This window comes from Perissodus microlepis, chromosome 3 (assembly GCF_051167445.1).
Source record: "Perissodus microlepis isolate ML-2025 ecotype Zambia chromosome 3, ASM5116744v1, whole genome shotgun sequence".
Classification (NCBI taxonomy): domain Eukaryota; kingdom Metazoa; phylum Chordata; class Actinopteri; order Cichliformes; family Cichlidae; genus Perissodus; species Perissodus microlepis.
Window position 1 is genome coordinate 26,137,717 of NC_140463.1, and position 15,345 is coordinate 26,153,061.

The 15,345-nt window shown below is 41.1% G+C and overlaps 1 protein-coding gene across 3 annotated transcripts; it reads left to right on the forward strand.

Moving 5' to 3' along the window:
* Window positions 1-4,796: 4,796 nt before the first annotated feature.
* LOC146390742 (E3 ubiquitin/ISG15 ligase TRIM25) lies at window positions 4,797-13,763 on the forward strand. Of its 3 annotated transcripts, none has more exons than XM_084923731.1 (8): window positions 4,797-5,151; window positions 6,067-6,914; window positions 7,095-7,203; window positions 7,841-7,936; window positions 10,932-11,165; window positions 11,466-11,488; window positions 12,213-12,361; window positions 12,504-13,763. In XM_084923731.1, the coding sequence occupies exons 2-8, from the start codon at window positions 6,271-6,273 to the stop codon at window positions 12,788-12,790; spliced, it is 1,542 nt and encodes a 513-aa protein (XP_084779857.1). In that variant the 5' UTR covers window positions 4,797-5,151; window positions 6,067-6,270; the 3' UTR covers window positions 12,791-13,763. The 3 variants fall into 3 exon arrangements, with proteins under 3 accessions (XP_084779857.1, XP_084779858.1, XP_084779859.1); XM_084923732.1 differs by having other exon boundaries at window positions 6,070-6,914; XM_084923733.1 differs by having other exon boundaries at window positions 6,241-6,914.
* The last annotated feature ends 1,582 nt before the right edge of the window (window positions 13,764-15,345 follow it).

Consider the following 15,345-nt stretch of genomic DNA (forward strand, 5'->3'; position numbering starts at 1 on the left):
TCAACTGAGAACAGGAAGGATACATAGAGGGTAATTGCAGAGCCCAAAAGATCATTGGCTGCCACCTCTGTTAGCCATCATCAGATGACACAGTTATTTCAGGCTCCTCAAATCTAGTACGTCTTCCCTTTGACATGAAAAGACCGTGGTTGAGCAAATCAAGGAGGCCTGGAAAGCTGGTGGAGTCTGCTGCTCTGTTTTTTTGTGTAGTACTCATAACAGAGTGAAACAACCCCACAGAAGAAAGGCGGCTCAAAGCTGCTCATGCCAGGTTTGGAGTAGGTTAGATACCATTTGCCTTTGCCCTTTTTAAAATGTCATTTTTTTAAAATTAAGCGTTTCTTATAAACTTGTCCAAGAGTGTCGGCCACGTAAGAGTTGTTTGGAGCTCTTGCAACCACTGTCTTGACCCATTTTTCAGCTAGTCTTAAATACTTGGTTTTTGTGTAATATAGACAAGAAATTTTTGGGGGGAAAACAAGAATTTCTTGGAATTTGTATGTTGCAGATTTCAATACAGAGACAGCACGGTGAAGCTTTTCTTTTTCCAAAATGTCTGTAATCTATCCTGAAAACTTTTTTGTTTGTTTTTCCCATTTCTCTCTTTGTTAACAAATCTTTAATTAATTGTATTACACATGGTTCAGTTTGAGCAACACAAACTGAATCCATTAATTGCTTCACAGTTTTACTTCAGTTAAACCCAAAGTCATTGAGTTTCTCCACAGCTTCCCGTGCTATCTCCTGGTCCATTGAAACACCTTATTAATGAAGGCGATAAAAGGCTTCATTCGTTCTTCAAATGGGGGTCCTCCATGGATTGGATCAGGTGGTCTAAGGATTTGTTGACACTGTTGCATCGGTTGGTGAAACTCAGGAACGTAAGCATTAATCAGTGCCAAGAAAGAAAACAGCTCCCTGGTTCTGGACACAGTAGGATTATCTGTGATGTCAGTCTCCAAAACTCCTGCTACATTTTCATTTTGTTCCATGGCTTTAATCTTAGACTTCAGAATGAAGAGGAATGTTTTGTGTCTTTCTTTAAATCCCACTGGACTAGTTTCTGAAGCAGAAACAGATACCTGAAGAGATGTGGATTAGACAGATAAACATAACATAATTACACTATCATGCATAGTGTTCACCCCATTCTGCCTTCTTAGTTTATGCTTTCTGACATGAAGACTAACAAAACAAGATGCTGCATCTCTTCCAAAACACAACAAAAAACAAATCAAAACAAAAACACTAACCATAGTTGCAGCACAGATGTTATAATTTGCTATAACATTTTAACAGCTCAGCTAATGTACAGGTAAACCCTTTGAATCAAAACCTCATTCTTCATTGTGCTTTTTTTCACATGGCTCAGTCTGATGTCAGTGAGAGTGGATATGCTTGATATGGTCAAGTCAGGTGCACAGGCTACCTGCTGGGGTGCTTTTTCGCTACCTACATTTAGGGCACACGGCCCTTAACGTAGGCAGCGAGTGCTGGTTGGTTGCAATACCTGTACCTATCCAGCTGGCTTGCTCCAGTTTCCATAGGGAGCTGTGCAGGATATTCCTCTTCTTCTGAGGGCCCACGATCAATATTTTAACCACCATAACCAGTACTGGCCACTGTTTACTCGCATGGTGCAAGTTCAGCAGTCTGTGTATTTTGTTTTAAGTGTATGTGTGCATGCGCGTTTGTGGTTTCTTGTTTTATTAAAATGTACACTTTCTCAAGACTGTGTGCCGCGAGCTTGGTGCTTGGTGTCCTTGTAGAGTTTTTCATTGACTTTTAACATGTTTTTAACTTGAGAGACAGATTTTGTTTTTAAAACAGCAAACTGAAGACACACCAGTAGCCGTCGGACCTTCAGTGGTGGGTCGTTCTTTTAACACTTAATATTACCACTTCATGTTATGGATGCACAGTGTGAGCATTCAGGTCGCATCAGAGCATTGGACCGTATGGTGTGAGTACCTGCATCATGACCTACAAACTTCTAACCTCTGCAATTCAATTGTACAGTTTGAGCAGGAGCTGAATCACACAAAAAAATGACACAGTGCATGCCAGCTTAACTCCTGTCCATTGTACAGTTTTATGTAATCCAAGACACTATTAAAGAATAGGTTGTGCCACAGTTAGCTTTATTGTTTTATTCTTTGTTTTATTTTGACCAACACAAAGACATACGGATATTGGAGCATCCTTGAATCTCTACAATCTTTTCTGGTTTTTAAGATTTTGTATTTCCTGGGAATGCAATTCCCCTAGATAGCATTGTCATTTTATTTTTATTATAACCCCTTTTGATCGCTTTGTCACATCTGGACATTAAATTATCAAATCACCAAATAGATTTATGATTTATTACAGCTTGAATTGTTAGGTTCTTAACTTACAAATTTTAAATAAAGAGAAAATTTAACTGTTTTTCTGTCTTTCAAAAACACGCAAGAGATATTTTAGCTTACTCACCTTTTAGGAGACCTGTTAGAGCTGCAGCAGGTGTGTGATGACAGGAGAGTCTCAGCCACGCCTGCTGCATACTGCACATTCCTGTGTCTTTGGTATTATGTAATATGTTCCATTGTGCTGAGCGTGATTTCATCTCTTCTTGGGGATCAAGCATGTTAGTGAGACAATTGTATTAATCTTTGTGCATTAGTAAAATACCTTCAATCATAGCTTAATTCATTTCAGCAGAAATGAAAATAAAATGAAAAGTACTGCTTTCCTGTATATAGTCAGTTTACCAGCAATTTATCTTAATGGTTTCTAATTACAGTGATATCATGCAGTATAATTAAGCTGTTGGTTTTATTATCAAATCATTAAGATCCAATACCAGCGTCTCTTAAACGGAGAAGAATGGACTGCACGGCAAATCACTAAAATTAATAAAGTTCATCCGCTGAAAGGTCCTCACAATGATCAGGATCGACTGATTTCTGTGATTTATTTATTGTAATAACGTTACTATATTCATTTGAACAAAACAGAATATTTAACAGATCAAATAGTCAGATATTATTCAACAGATCTAGTAAACCCTCAAAATTAATTAGGGCCCAAGCACTGAAGTGCGAAGGCCCTATTGGAATCGTTCCGTTTATTATTTTTCAGTGAAATTAATGGCCTTTAACATGTTGAACTTATAAAATTTTGTACACGTATCAGGTCTGGTGAAAAATTACATATTTTAATGGGTTCACATATGGGCGGTGCAAAATTGCTCTAGAACACCACCTATGCATTGTTAAATGAAGTCCTACAAACACATGGTTTGAGTCACATGGATTAAATTTGGTAAACATGTGTAACATGCCGAGACAAACAAAAGTCAGTAGACCGATTGACGCAAACCCAACAGGAAGTCCACCATTTTGAATTGAAAGTGACATTTTGGTGCTAATTTTGCCATTTCCAGGCCCTAAACTTGTGCGAACTCCTCCTAGGGATTTGATCAGATCACCTTCATATTTGGTCAGTGTCAACTACACTGCTGAGTTTTTGTCATAGGGTGTGGACATGGCGCCACAGCAAATTTCAATCATTCACCATGAAAATCTTATTTGCTCTCCCTTCCTACATACATCGTTCCTATGTTGATCGTGGCTCAAGAGTTGAGCGTTCGCCTTGTAACCAGAAAATTGCCGGTTCAAGCCCCGGCTTGGACAGTCTCGGCCGTTGAGCAAGACACTTCACCTGTTGCCTACTGGTGGTGGTCAGAGGACCCGGTGGCGCCAGTGTCTGGCAGCCTCGCCTCAGTCAGTGCGCCCCAGGGTGGCTGTGGCTACAATGTAGCTTGCCATCACCAGTGTGTGAATGGGTGGATGACTGGATGTAGGGTCCTTAGGGACTAGTAAAGCGCCATACAGGCCATTTACCATTTTACATTGTTCAAGCTGGACCAAACTTCTCACATGTGATAAGGCTCCCTTGCTGAACATATTTAACTGCTATATTTAACATCAGCAACAGCGCCAACTAGTGGGAACAGAAAATGTCATTTTTACACTTTTGGGGTATAGCATAGAGGTGGATGACCCAAGCCACCTTTCGTCAAAAGGCGTGACACGCTTGGAAAGATTGATATTTGTAATCAATGGTTAGAGTCCCACCTAGTGGGAAGAGAAATTAAATCTATCAGTGTGACACCAGATCGGACTTGCTGGGTGTAGGTGTTGGGAGCAGGGGCAGATCTAGAAGGGTGGCATGGAGTGGCAAGTGCCACCCTAAAATGATCCTTTGCCACCCCAAGTGCCACCCCAGTTTTGCATATGACAGTGTTGTTTATTAAAATAAGATAGCATTAACAGTTTGAGCGTAGTTACAGTCAACATTGAATATAAATGCTAAAACTGAATATATTGCATAGTGTCCTGGATTTTGCCACCCTCATGCCACTCTAAGAAAATTTCTCTAGATCCCCCCCCCTGGTTGGGAGTAGCTTGACACGCCCTCCCAACACTGCTTGCAGCTTTCATTGTTTAATTGTTGTTGCATTCCATGTTTAGAGAATAAAGGCTTGTTTTCACGTTCTTTTGCGTCTGTGTAAGTTCCGCTTCTGAGTCCTTCTGTCTTCACGGCCTCAGCCATGACAGTCCCACATCTTTGAAATGATTTTGCTAATCGTCTTTCTTAAAGACATGAGAGAAGATCATGAACCCTAAATTGTCCTCTAATTATAGAATGACTCATAACAGGATTCAACAACCATTCTGCAACAGCCCACACTATGTAACAGCGATCCCGAGCGGCGCAATCACAAACAAATCGCGCAGTACGTATAAAATACAGATTTCCCAGGCACAGTGAAGGCGGCATTTTCCCCGCATCAACCTGCTCGGTCTCAGTCCACCAGCTGTCTGTTTGTCTTCCGCACAGGTTTGTGTCAACTCGTCCTTTTGTGTCACATCCAGAAAACTCCAGATGGGAATCTAAATGCCGGCTGTCTGGAATATTTCCCCGCGGACTAACCTGGACTGTGTGCGGACACAGAGGGAACAAGGGGGAAAAAGCGGCAGCGCTAACGGGCGGTAATGTTAACACGTTAGCCACGGCAGGTGCACCACGGCCACGACTGACAGGCTGTCAAACCGCAAAAATCACCGTTTCATCTCTTCACAAAGCTACCTTGGATACTCTGTCGAGGTAAGGGGACTTTAATGTCTGTTTGTTCCGTTTTTTGTTTTGTTTTTTAACCTATTCCCCGGCATCTCGACGGGGAGCGGGAGATTAGTGTAGCCAAGTTAGCTAATTGTCGGTTTAACACTTTAACGGACAGAGGCGATCGCAGGTTTTTAAATCCGTGACACATTAAAGGCCCTCTGTTTTAATCAAGGGCTGGACGCTTTCATGGCAGCTTTCCAGGCCTGTGTGTGTGACAGGTGCGACACTGGAAACCAGTGCTGACCACTGGGAACTGCACTTTTTTTGTGTGTCATGTAAACAGCAGACTGATTTTGTTAAACGTGTTCAATAAACAGAGCAAGACGGGACAAGTGACTTTGCCCTGTGGTCTCGACAAGCAGGAAGTTTTACTTTCAATTCCAGGCTTTATTATGCAGCATGTACAATTAGGAGGAAGCGAAAATGATCACGTGACACTCTCAAGCGTACTTAAAACAATAATATAAATATTTAAGAACATTGCAAGTGTTTATAACACCTGCTCTCCGTGGAAGTGCTCAACTTTCTGTTTGTTGTTGTTGTTGTTGTTGTTGTTGTTGTTTTTGTTTTATCAGTGAAAGCCAGATCTGCTCAAGTTTGCCATCACGAGAAAAGGAAAAGTTAGCACATTTTGACATTTGAGTCTCAAAGAATAATTAATACTCGTGATTTCTTTTTTTCTGACTGTAAATGACTGGCAGCACATTTAAATTATGCAAACCAGCTGCAAAAAACTGCATTTGCCTGGTTTATTTGTTATGAAAAGCATAACAAGTAAACAGTTTTTTCTCTAGGCCTTGTATGTTTATTTTTGTGTTTTTAAGCTATTAATGTGACAGAATACAATTTGAAGACATTCATTAGCAATAAACTTAAACTTGTTTCTTCTGTTTTCAGCAGCCTGCAGAAAATTAAACCACACTTTAGGAAACGTGTGGAGTCCTTTTTTTCCTCCTGTTTCTTTTCCTTTTACTCTCTCCTATCCCGACCACCTCACCCTCTGTTTCCACGTCTGTCCCCCCTCATCATTGCCACTCTTTCCTATTTTGGGCCACGTCCATCTGTCTCCAGCTCATTTCCCCTGCCCTCACATCCAGTGACATGGCCTCGGCTGAGTCACCGCAGTCCAGTGTCCTTCAGGATGAGCTCACCTGTCCGGTGTGCTTGGACTTGTACCGGGACCCTCACTTGCTTCCTTGCGGGCACAACTTCTGCAAGACTTGCCTCGATCGCCTAAAGCGGCAGGCAGAGCGGAGTCACTTCCGCTGTCCAGAATGCCGTAACAGCCACCAGTGTAGCACCAACTTTCAGAAAAACTTTAAACTTGCCAATATCGCCGATGACTACCGTCACAGGCGCAGGGTTCGCGCCATGCCTCCCACAGCTTTAAAATCAAGGGATCTGCCGTCGTCTTCTCTCGTGCTACAACCTTGCAGGAATGGGATTGCTGTGCCATGTGACTACTGCCCTTCAGGCTCTGCCGAGGCACCGGCTGCCAGTGCTGCTGTGGACTGCTCTTCTACCGCTTCTGTTTCTCAACAAGGGGGTGATAGCGAGGGAGCAGCAGCTCCTGCTGCTGCCGCTTCGATGTTTGCAGTAAAGACCTGCTTGAAATGCGAGGTGTCGATGTGCCAAGAGCATTTAAAGCCACATCTGGAACTGCCGGCATTCCGCATGCATCCTCTCACCGAGCCGATGAATGACTTCTGGAAGAGGAAGTGCCGTGATCATGATGAGATCTACAGGTAGGGAGGAGGAGGAGATGGCCTTTTGACTTTTTCATGAAGAGTAGCTGAGTGTCTGTAAAACCTTTATTTATTTACTAGTGAGGATGTCGCCGCCCCCCCCCCCAGGCTTTACTGATTTGCTCTGTTGATCAGCTTTTAGTGTTCATTTTTATCTGAGCCCTGTTATTTTTACTCCAGATACTACTGCATTGATGACAAGATATGTGTGTGCAACGCCTGTACCATAGAGGGAGGACACTCAGGACACACGATCAAGACTCTGAAAAATACAATGAAGGATTTAAAGGTACACTCTTTACCAAAATTAGAGTTTCTCCAGTCTGTAATGTTATGATGATAAAGAGGGTTTTTTTATGGCTAAACACTGAATATACACGCACTGGCCACTCTATTAGATACATCAGTTCAAATGCTTGTTAATGCGAACATAATCAGGCATTAACTCATTTAGGTAAATAGAAATGCTGAAATTCAAATTGAGCATCAGAATGAGGAAGAGGGTACTTAAGTGATTTTGAATGGTTGTTGGCATCGCATGGTCTTGTCTGAGTATTTCAGAAACAGATTTTCCCACAGAACTGTCTGTAGGATTTGTAGGAATGGTCTGAAAAAGACAAAATGTCCTATGAGTGGCAGTTGAGAATTTATTTAATTGTTTAAGCTGAATGAAAGAACCACAGCAGACCCGTCCACATTTTAGCGCTGTCCAGCGTATACTTTATGCCCTCAGCTGTTTCAACACTGCTTGGCTGTAGCTTTGCAGCTCCCAGTCTCACACACCACCAACAGCAACAACAACAACAACATATTGACAGGACGCACTTCCTATTTTATGCTCAATCTTGGAGTCCCTTCATGTTAAACGTGAAACCGTTTTGTGCCTTCATTCGCTTTAAACTTGCTCGGCTGCTCTTGTTTGCCAGGGGGTGCTGGACAAGCAGCTGTACAGGATAGAAAGGAAGTACAGCATGGCTGAGAAAAAATTCCAGGAGCAGAAGGAGAAGGAGCGGCACAGTAAAGTAAGAGGCCTCACATTTCACTATCTAAACATAACTGATACATTTTTTTTTTTTAGTATGTTACCATTTGTCTTGTTTTTTGTTTTTTTTTTAAACTACTATTATTTTGCACTTTTGTCTTTTCAATCCCAGTTCTGGGAGGCCTGTACCTAAACATAAATACTGACTCAGCATGTGCGTGTGCCAGTACTACTTCTAGTTCTAGATGAAGCCTTTAAGAGACTTCTGTAAAGCTCATTCCTGAGGAAAGCAGGGATGATCACGCTGGTGGCTGGAATAATTATTAGTGAGGGCTGTGTGGTATCAGGACACAGCTACAGTTTTTCCAAAGCTCCTTATTTATTCAGATAAGGCTAACACAGCACCTTTTCCTTTAGTCTAAACTGGAGATGGACCGATCCGATATTTCGTATCGGTCCGATACTGACGTAAATTACTGGAACGGATATCGGAGAGAAATAAAAACTGTAATCCGATCCATTAAATATTAAAAAAGCACTTCACAAAACTTGCGACATGGCGTAACTCGGCTCATAACCTTAGCGCGTGGAAGCAGTGTGCGTCACGTGATAGAGCGGCTGTGTGTATTTGGAGCCTCGCTACCAAACCCGCATTTTATCTCCGAGAAAGTGATCCCAGAGAGAAGTAAAGCAAGTGTGTAAGTTCATCTCTGAATGCTTGTAAAGCATTCCAGCGTTAAGCTTAACAACCAATATATGGAGCGACTGCCTCTCTCTCTCTCTCTCTCCTGCTGCTACTCCAATCATGAAACTGATCAATGATCAGCTGATCGGCTTTTCTAAGGCGCGTGTCCGTCTCTCTTGTTTGTTTTTGGCCCACTTTGCGCCAGAAAGAGGAAACCAGCGGCTGAACAACAGCAGCACGTTTAAGCTTGATAATCTTTTGTTAGAATTTATTTAATATTACTTTCTACACCAGGATCTTTTTCTATGTAGCTGACGGCTGGTAACTGTGCAGGGACGGATCTAGCAAAGTTTAGCCAGGGGGGCCGATAGGGCATGAACAGGGAAAAGGGGGCACAAAGACATACTTTTCTTTCTTATTCTCATTTAAAATGTCTAGCTTTTAATAAATAATTATCTGACTCTTACACCCAAAGTTTTAATCTGATGTAAAATGTATAGAAGTCCATTACTGGATATAGTAACTGTTAAGTCTAATATACCCTAGTAAGCTATAGTACTTTTTCCTTTGGGAAGGAACCATCTGTGCAGTCTGCAGTTCTGTTGAAGAAAGATGTTGAATCTATTTAATTATTCTTGAAACATAATTGATTTTTGTGCATTTTTTTTTTTTTTCACACTGCATCAAATTAAAGTTGATTACGTCGATTAAGCATCATGAGGTGGAGGGTGGGGGGGGTCCCTTTTGTTTTTTGTTGCTGAGAGTTTTAGAACCCAATTAGTTAAGTTGCTTAATATTTCCGCTAAGTACTCTTTAAAATACCAGAATAGGGAGGATGGAGTAGGTTTAAGTTTATTAGATTGATCAGTATTGCTGAACTATGAAATAATTTGGGTGCAGTGTATTTTTTTGCATACAGGTATAACAGAATAGCTTTAGTGTTTTGTTTTAAACTTGAGTATGAACTTATACAAAATGCAGCAAGATATAAAAAAAACAAAACAAACAGTTTTATTGATTAAAAAACGCACTATATCGGTATCGGACATAAAAAAGTGGTATCGTGCCATCTCTAGTCTAAACCATACCAAAGTTTTATGAATGTAAGGCCTCAGTCATCCCAAAACTAGATAAAGTCCACCCAGGCCTCTGAAGGTGCAGATTGACGCCTGTAGAGGTGCTGGGTCATCATGTTCTAAGAAGCTCTGCTGCACGTTACCTTTGAGTTAAATGAAGCCAGAGACCTCTAAACAGAAGAAACCGTTACAGATCACAGGATGTTCATAAAAACCACTTTGAAGTTTCTGCGGTTTCATTTGTTTTAGTGTTTTGTATATTCCATGCAGTGATTTGGGGGGAAAAAAACCTTTTCAGCACCATGGAGAGCAACCTGGAGACTTTTTCAACATTCATGCCCATGATGAGTGTATGACCACAACTGTACAGTACTGTGGCAAGAGGCTCAGCCACTGTCAGTTCTCCTCTGCATAGAACAGCTTGTTCAGCTTTGTAAACAGGGTGCTCAGGGCACGCGCTTTTTAAAAGTCCTTCTCACTGTGTACGTCCTCCTTGTATGACTTCCCCTTCTGCTACAGGTGTGCCTCTTGCCTCACCTGATACTGCGCTCTGAATCAACCAGCTCCACCTTTCCTATCAGCAGTCAGGCAAAGAGCACAGCCCAGCACCACCACTGTTTAACAATTTACTAACACAAAATTCGAATCCTAAAAAAGAAGTAATATGTCCAAAGTTGAGAACTTGAATGTTTTTTTTGTTTGTTTTTTTAAAAAAAATAAATAAATAAATAAAAAAATAAATTATAAATAAGCTTAACATGGTAAGGAGTATAATAAGGAGGTGTTGTGTGTTTTTTTTTTTTTTTTTTTTTTTTTTTTTTTTTTTCCCTCTTTTCTTCTGCTCCCTTAATCACATAGGCTTGCTGATTGATTTATTTTTAGTACCCAGGATGCCTTTGCTATGGGCACTTGTTTCTGCTTCAAAAAAACAAAGTCAGGCAATGCTCTGACTCAAACTTCTGAGTAACTCTAAATTTCAAGATGCCTAAATAAAACTTTTGAGTTATTAATTTGAAATTTTTAACATTGTAACACAAAATTTGGATTTACAGATGCTGGAAAAAAAAATAAAAAATCTGTGGCAGAAATGAGCTTCCATACCTTCCTGACGCAACCCCAAAGGGGACGGTCTCATCTGGTTAGGTTAGGTGAATGTGTAAAGCACTAGACCGTTTACACATCACTTATTCATGTTGAGTAAATTAAATTCTTGCACTTTTGCACCATCATCCAGCTGATTGACTTTTTCTTCTTTCCGTCGCTTCCCTCGTTAGAAGTTTATGGACGACACCGAGCTGTGCTTGACCCGACTGGGAGACGAGATGAAGACCAAAGCGCAGAGCTTCATCGGCAGATTGCGAGACTGTGCACGCGCTCACTGTGACATCAACGGACCGACCATTCAGATGAACATCATCAAGATCACCAAGGACCAGGCGCGCTTACAGGAAGTCCGCTGCGGCGTCGAAGGTCTCATGCTCGAGAGCGACCCTTTCCGCTTCATCGAGGTGAGACTCTAACGCGTCACTGTCAAACTGCGGCCATGATTTTACTCTTAAAGCACGGAACATTTTCTTGTGACATTATTGAACTGATCCAAAGAAAGTTTATCCTGCTGAAGTTAAAAGCTGTAAAAATACCAACAAAATGCTGTCATCAAACTCTCAGACTATCCTGCTAGGATGATGTAAATGTGATGGTTTATATTCCAGGGCTGCCCACCAAAGTACAATCTATGTGTGGAGAAACGCATAGATTTGTTTTAATAATTGATTTATTTGTGTTGATGTCTGTTTTGTTTTTTTCAGGCATACAGGACAAAAGGAAAATAGTAAGTCTTTTTTTTAAATTCTCAGTTCATCTTTGCTTTATTCTCACATCATACAGACAAAATAAAGTTTAAACATCCTAATATTTCTCACAGCTGAAATTATCTATCTGTTAGCTTATTTTTTGTGGGGAGGAAAAAACAAACACTCAGCAGCCACTTTTTTTTTGAATACATCTCATTGGTGCCAGGTTCTTAACTACAGAGCTACTTCAACAGGTTGCTTGAAATGTTTGAGAGATTTTGGTCCATGTTGACATGACGGTATCACACAGTGGCTGCAGATTTGCCGGCTTTACATCCATGATGTGAATCTCCGGTTCCACCACGTCCCAACGTTGCTCTATTAGATTGAGATCTGCTGACTGTGGAGATTGTTGGAGTACAGTGAACTCACTGTCATGTTCAAGAAACCAGTTTGAGATGATTCAACCTTTGTGACATGTATGTTGCTGCCATGCGATTGGCTAATTAGATATTTGCATTCAGCAATTCAACAGGTGTACCTAACAAAGTGGCCGCTCTGTGTATATCACAAAAAACCATTAGAAGCATGATATTTAAGGATCTTTTACCAGCACATATAATAGTTTTACTTAAGCTGATTATTATAGACTGACTGAAGTGCTTACTTATGTCTCAGCATAGTGGCAAACAATTAGCGTTTTAAGACGTGTATACATGGATGAAGGAAACAAACTGTCACTTTTGTCTTTGTGCACTTTAGTTACCGCAGGCAGCTAAGGAAAACCATGTTTTACCCAGAGTATGTCGACATGGAGACGGAGGGTGTGGGAATGACGATGGAAGAGGAAATGAGAAAATTTCTGGAAGATGAGCTCCGGCCTCACATTAGCGATGCTATCAATTCCCTGTGTAAGAAATATTCAGTCATTTGCTGACATCCGTCACTGTGTCTGAAACGGCTTCACAAGCCTCTAACCCAAAAACATCTGGCAGCGTAACGATTTGTGCTGTTTCAGCTCTGCTCAAACCTCTGTTTCGTTTTCTCCATCAGGCTACGTTTCTGATCCTGAGGAGGAGCAGGACGAGAATGAGGAAGAGGCTCCGGAGGAGGACGAGGAGGAGGACGATGAAGATGAAGACGACCTAGATGACAGCAGCGAAGAGGAAATGAGAAGCGAGGGGGAGGAGGAGGAAGACGATGAGGAGGAAGATGGGGTGGGACCGCATGATGATGATTACAGCCCGGAGGAGGAGGAGGAAGAGGAGGAGGATGTTGAAGAGGAAGAAGAAGAAGAGGATGGGGATGAGGAGGAGGATGACGAAGAAAGAGGAGTTTAATAGCATTATTTTCCACCTAATGAAGCACTTTGAAGTCGATCCTCGACTGTGGACGAGTGCACAGTCACATGACAAATCGCTCGTCTTCATGTTCGCAGAATGTGAAGATTAAGACTCAAGAAGCCCCACAATTTGCCTCTAACCCTCACACAGCATTCGGACACATGCCAGGCAGTGAAAGCCTCCAGTTCAGCTGGACTTGAAACAAATCAAGGGCTGAGAATGTGCTGAAGTGACTCTCACCCTAAACATGTGTCGCACACTGGCAAACCTAATTCAGGTGCTTTCCTTTAGAATCATTCGCTGTACATGAATGTGAATGTATAACGGCTCAGTTTGGGAAACCTTTGCACGTCTGTGACGCCAGATTTTCGAGCACTTTGCCAAAAAGATTTTTTAGAAAGTGAGAAATTACCCTTTCACCTTGTTGGCTAGATTTGCTCTAGCTTGATTGAAGAACTTTCTGCAAAACGTTTGATACAACAATAGCTCCAAAGAAAGCCCTTCGATCAGAACTTCTGCTGAAGGCTCTGAGAAATCTGCTGGAACAGAACCCGTGTATGAGCTTGTGATTGTTTCAGCATTGTAAGCCAAAGAGAAAAGGTTGTGAGTGAGAGTGTGTGTGCATGCATACTTTAGGAGATGTTTGTCTGCTTGGCATGATGTTTAAAGAAATGTGCTAACAGAAGTTTACTGCAGAATGACTTTTTGCTTTTTGTGCTTTAAAAGCAGTTAATGCATTTACAAACATGTAAAAACAAAAATAATTGTTCCTATGCACAGTTCATACATTCTTCTTAAAATACCAGTTTTAGGTGATGTGTACTTTCGCACTTTACTACTGTTAAGGCTGTGGTACACCTGAAACCTTTGAATGTCGACAGCTGATTTCCATTTTGATAAAATTATTTGAGGGGCCAAACTTCAGGAATTGTAAAAATTAAAAATAATAATAAAAAGCCTGGTGAATGTGCACGGTTGTCACGGTGTTGTTTATGTTGCTGGAGAAATGTGACGTAAGAGTTTATAATTTTGCTTTGTGTACAGGAAACTCATTACTGCAGTTTGATTAAGACATTTAAAGCTAACAGGCTGAAGACTTTAAACACAGGAAAATGGGCAAGAAAGAAAATAAAACAAATATCACATATTCCTAGCATCCTCCTTTTCTGTCACACCAGCCTTCTGTATGTACTCCTCCATTACATCCATGAACCTCATCTGTGCTCTTCCTTTTTGCCTGGCAGCACCACCTTAAACATCTTTAGCTGTCCCTCCAAAATCCACATTACTATTCTTGTCCTTTCTGGTCACTCCCAGTGAAAATCTTAGCATCTCCAGCTCAGTCGCCATCTCCAAACCACACATCACAGCAGATCTAACATCTTGTAGACCTTCCCTTTCAGTCTAGCTGCTATTCTTTCGCAAATCACTCCTACTCTTCTCCACCCACTCTTCCCTGTCTGCACTGTCTTGTTCACCTCTTTGTTATCTGTATGTTGCTTTGGTTGGCCATAGGTATTTAAATTCATTCACCATAGCTACCTCTCTCTTCCACCTGCTCTCTACTCTCACTACAGGTCGCAACATCATATGCAAACATAGTCCACAGAGACCCCAGCCTGAACTCATCTGTCCATCACTGCAGACTAATAATAATAGTAATAATAATAATAATAATAATAAAATCTTAGTTTAGGCCCTTAGTAAGTGGGATAGTTTAGAGACAGCTTTCAGTACAGGAGTAGCCTGTTCAACCACGCAAGTCATGGGTCCTCAATATATTTCACTACACTGTAGAGGAGAAGCAACTACCTGCTCTAGTAATTAAACTGTTGTGTATATTGGCCTATAACATGTCAAGCTCATTCTGAGCCAGAAAGAAAATTTCTGTCACAAAGTGACTTTTGCATATCCATATTTATCTGGGTGAAAGTGTCACTGACATCAAAAGTCTCTTCTTCACGAGAGATGGAGCCAAGAGGGAAGCATGGATTGTATTAGCATGAATCACAGTTCTACAAATACATTTTAACTGCTCCAAGGGAGTGCATTTTAATGCAGAGGACAGAGCAGCAGTGCCAGATCTAGAAAACTTTACATCATGGGGGTGTAAAAGAGGGGCAAGATGTCCAGGCAGGGTGGCAAATACCTCTTCAGGGAAGAATGTGAAAATCCCTTATGGAGTCAACAAAATAGCCACTAAAATAAAACATTTATTGTATCATTATATCTTCAAAGAAAATAAACGTTTTGGACAAACAAGCAATTAAGACAGCTGAATAAATATCAAGAAGAATATATAGAATATAAAAAAACAACATCAAGACAGTACGAGTTGAAGTGCTTGAAAGTAGTGCAATGGTCTTAGTTTATACTTTTAAAACAGGCCAATTCTTTATTCTACATATAGCCCCTTTGTGAATCATGTTGTCTACCGGTTATTTACCAATATAAGGAACTATATTAGGCATAAAAAAAAACCCAGAACACACAGAAACATCTGTAATCACGTTTTGCCACAACACCCGGAACGGTTGTACTCCCGTGTTTAG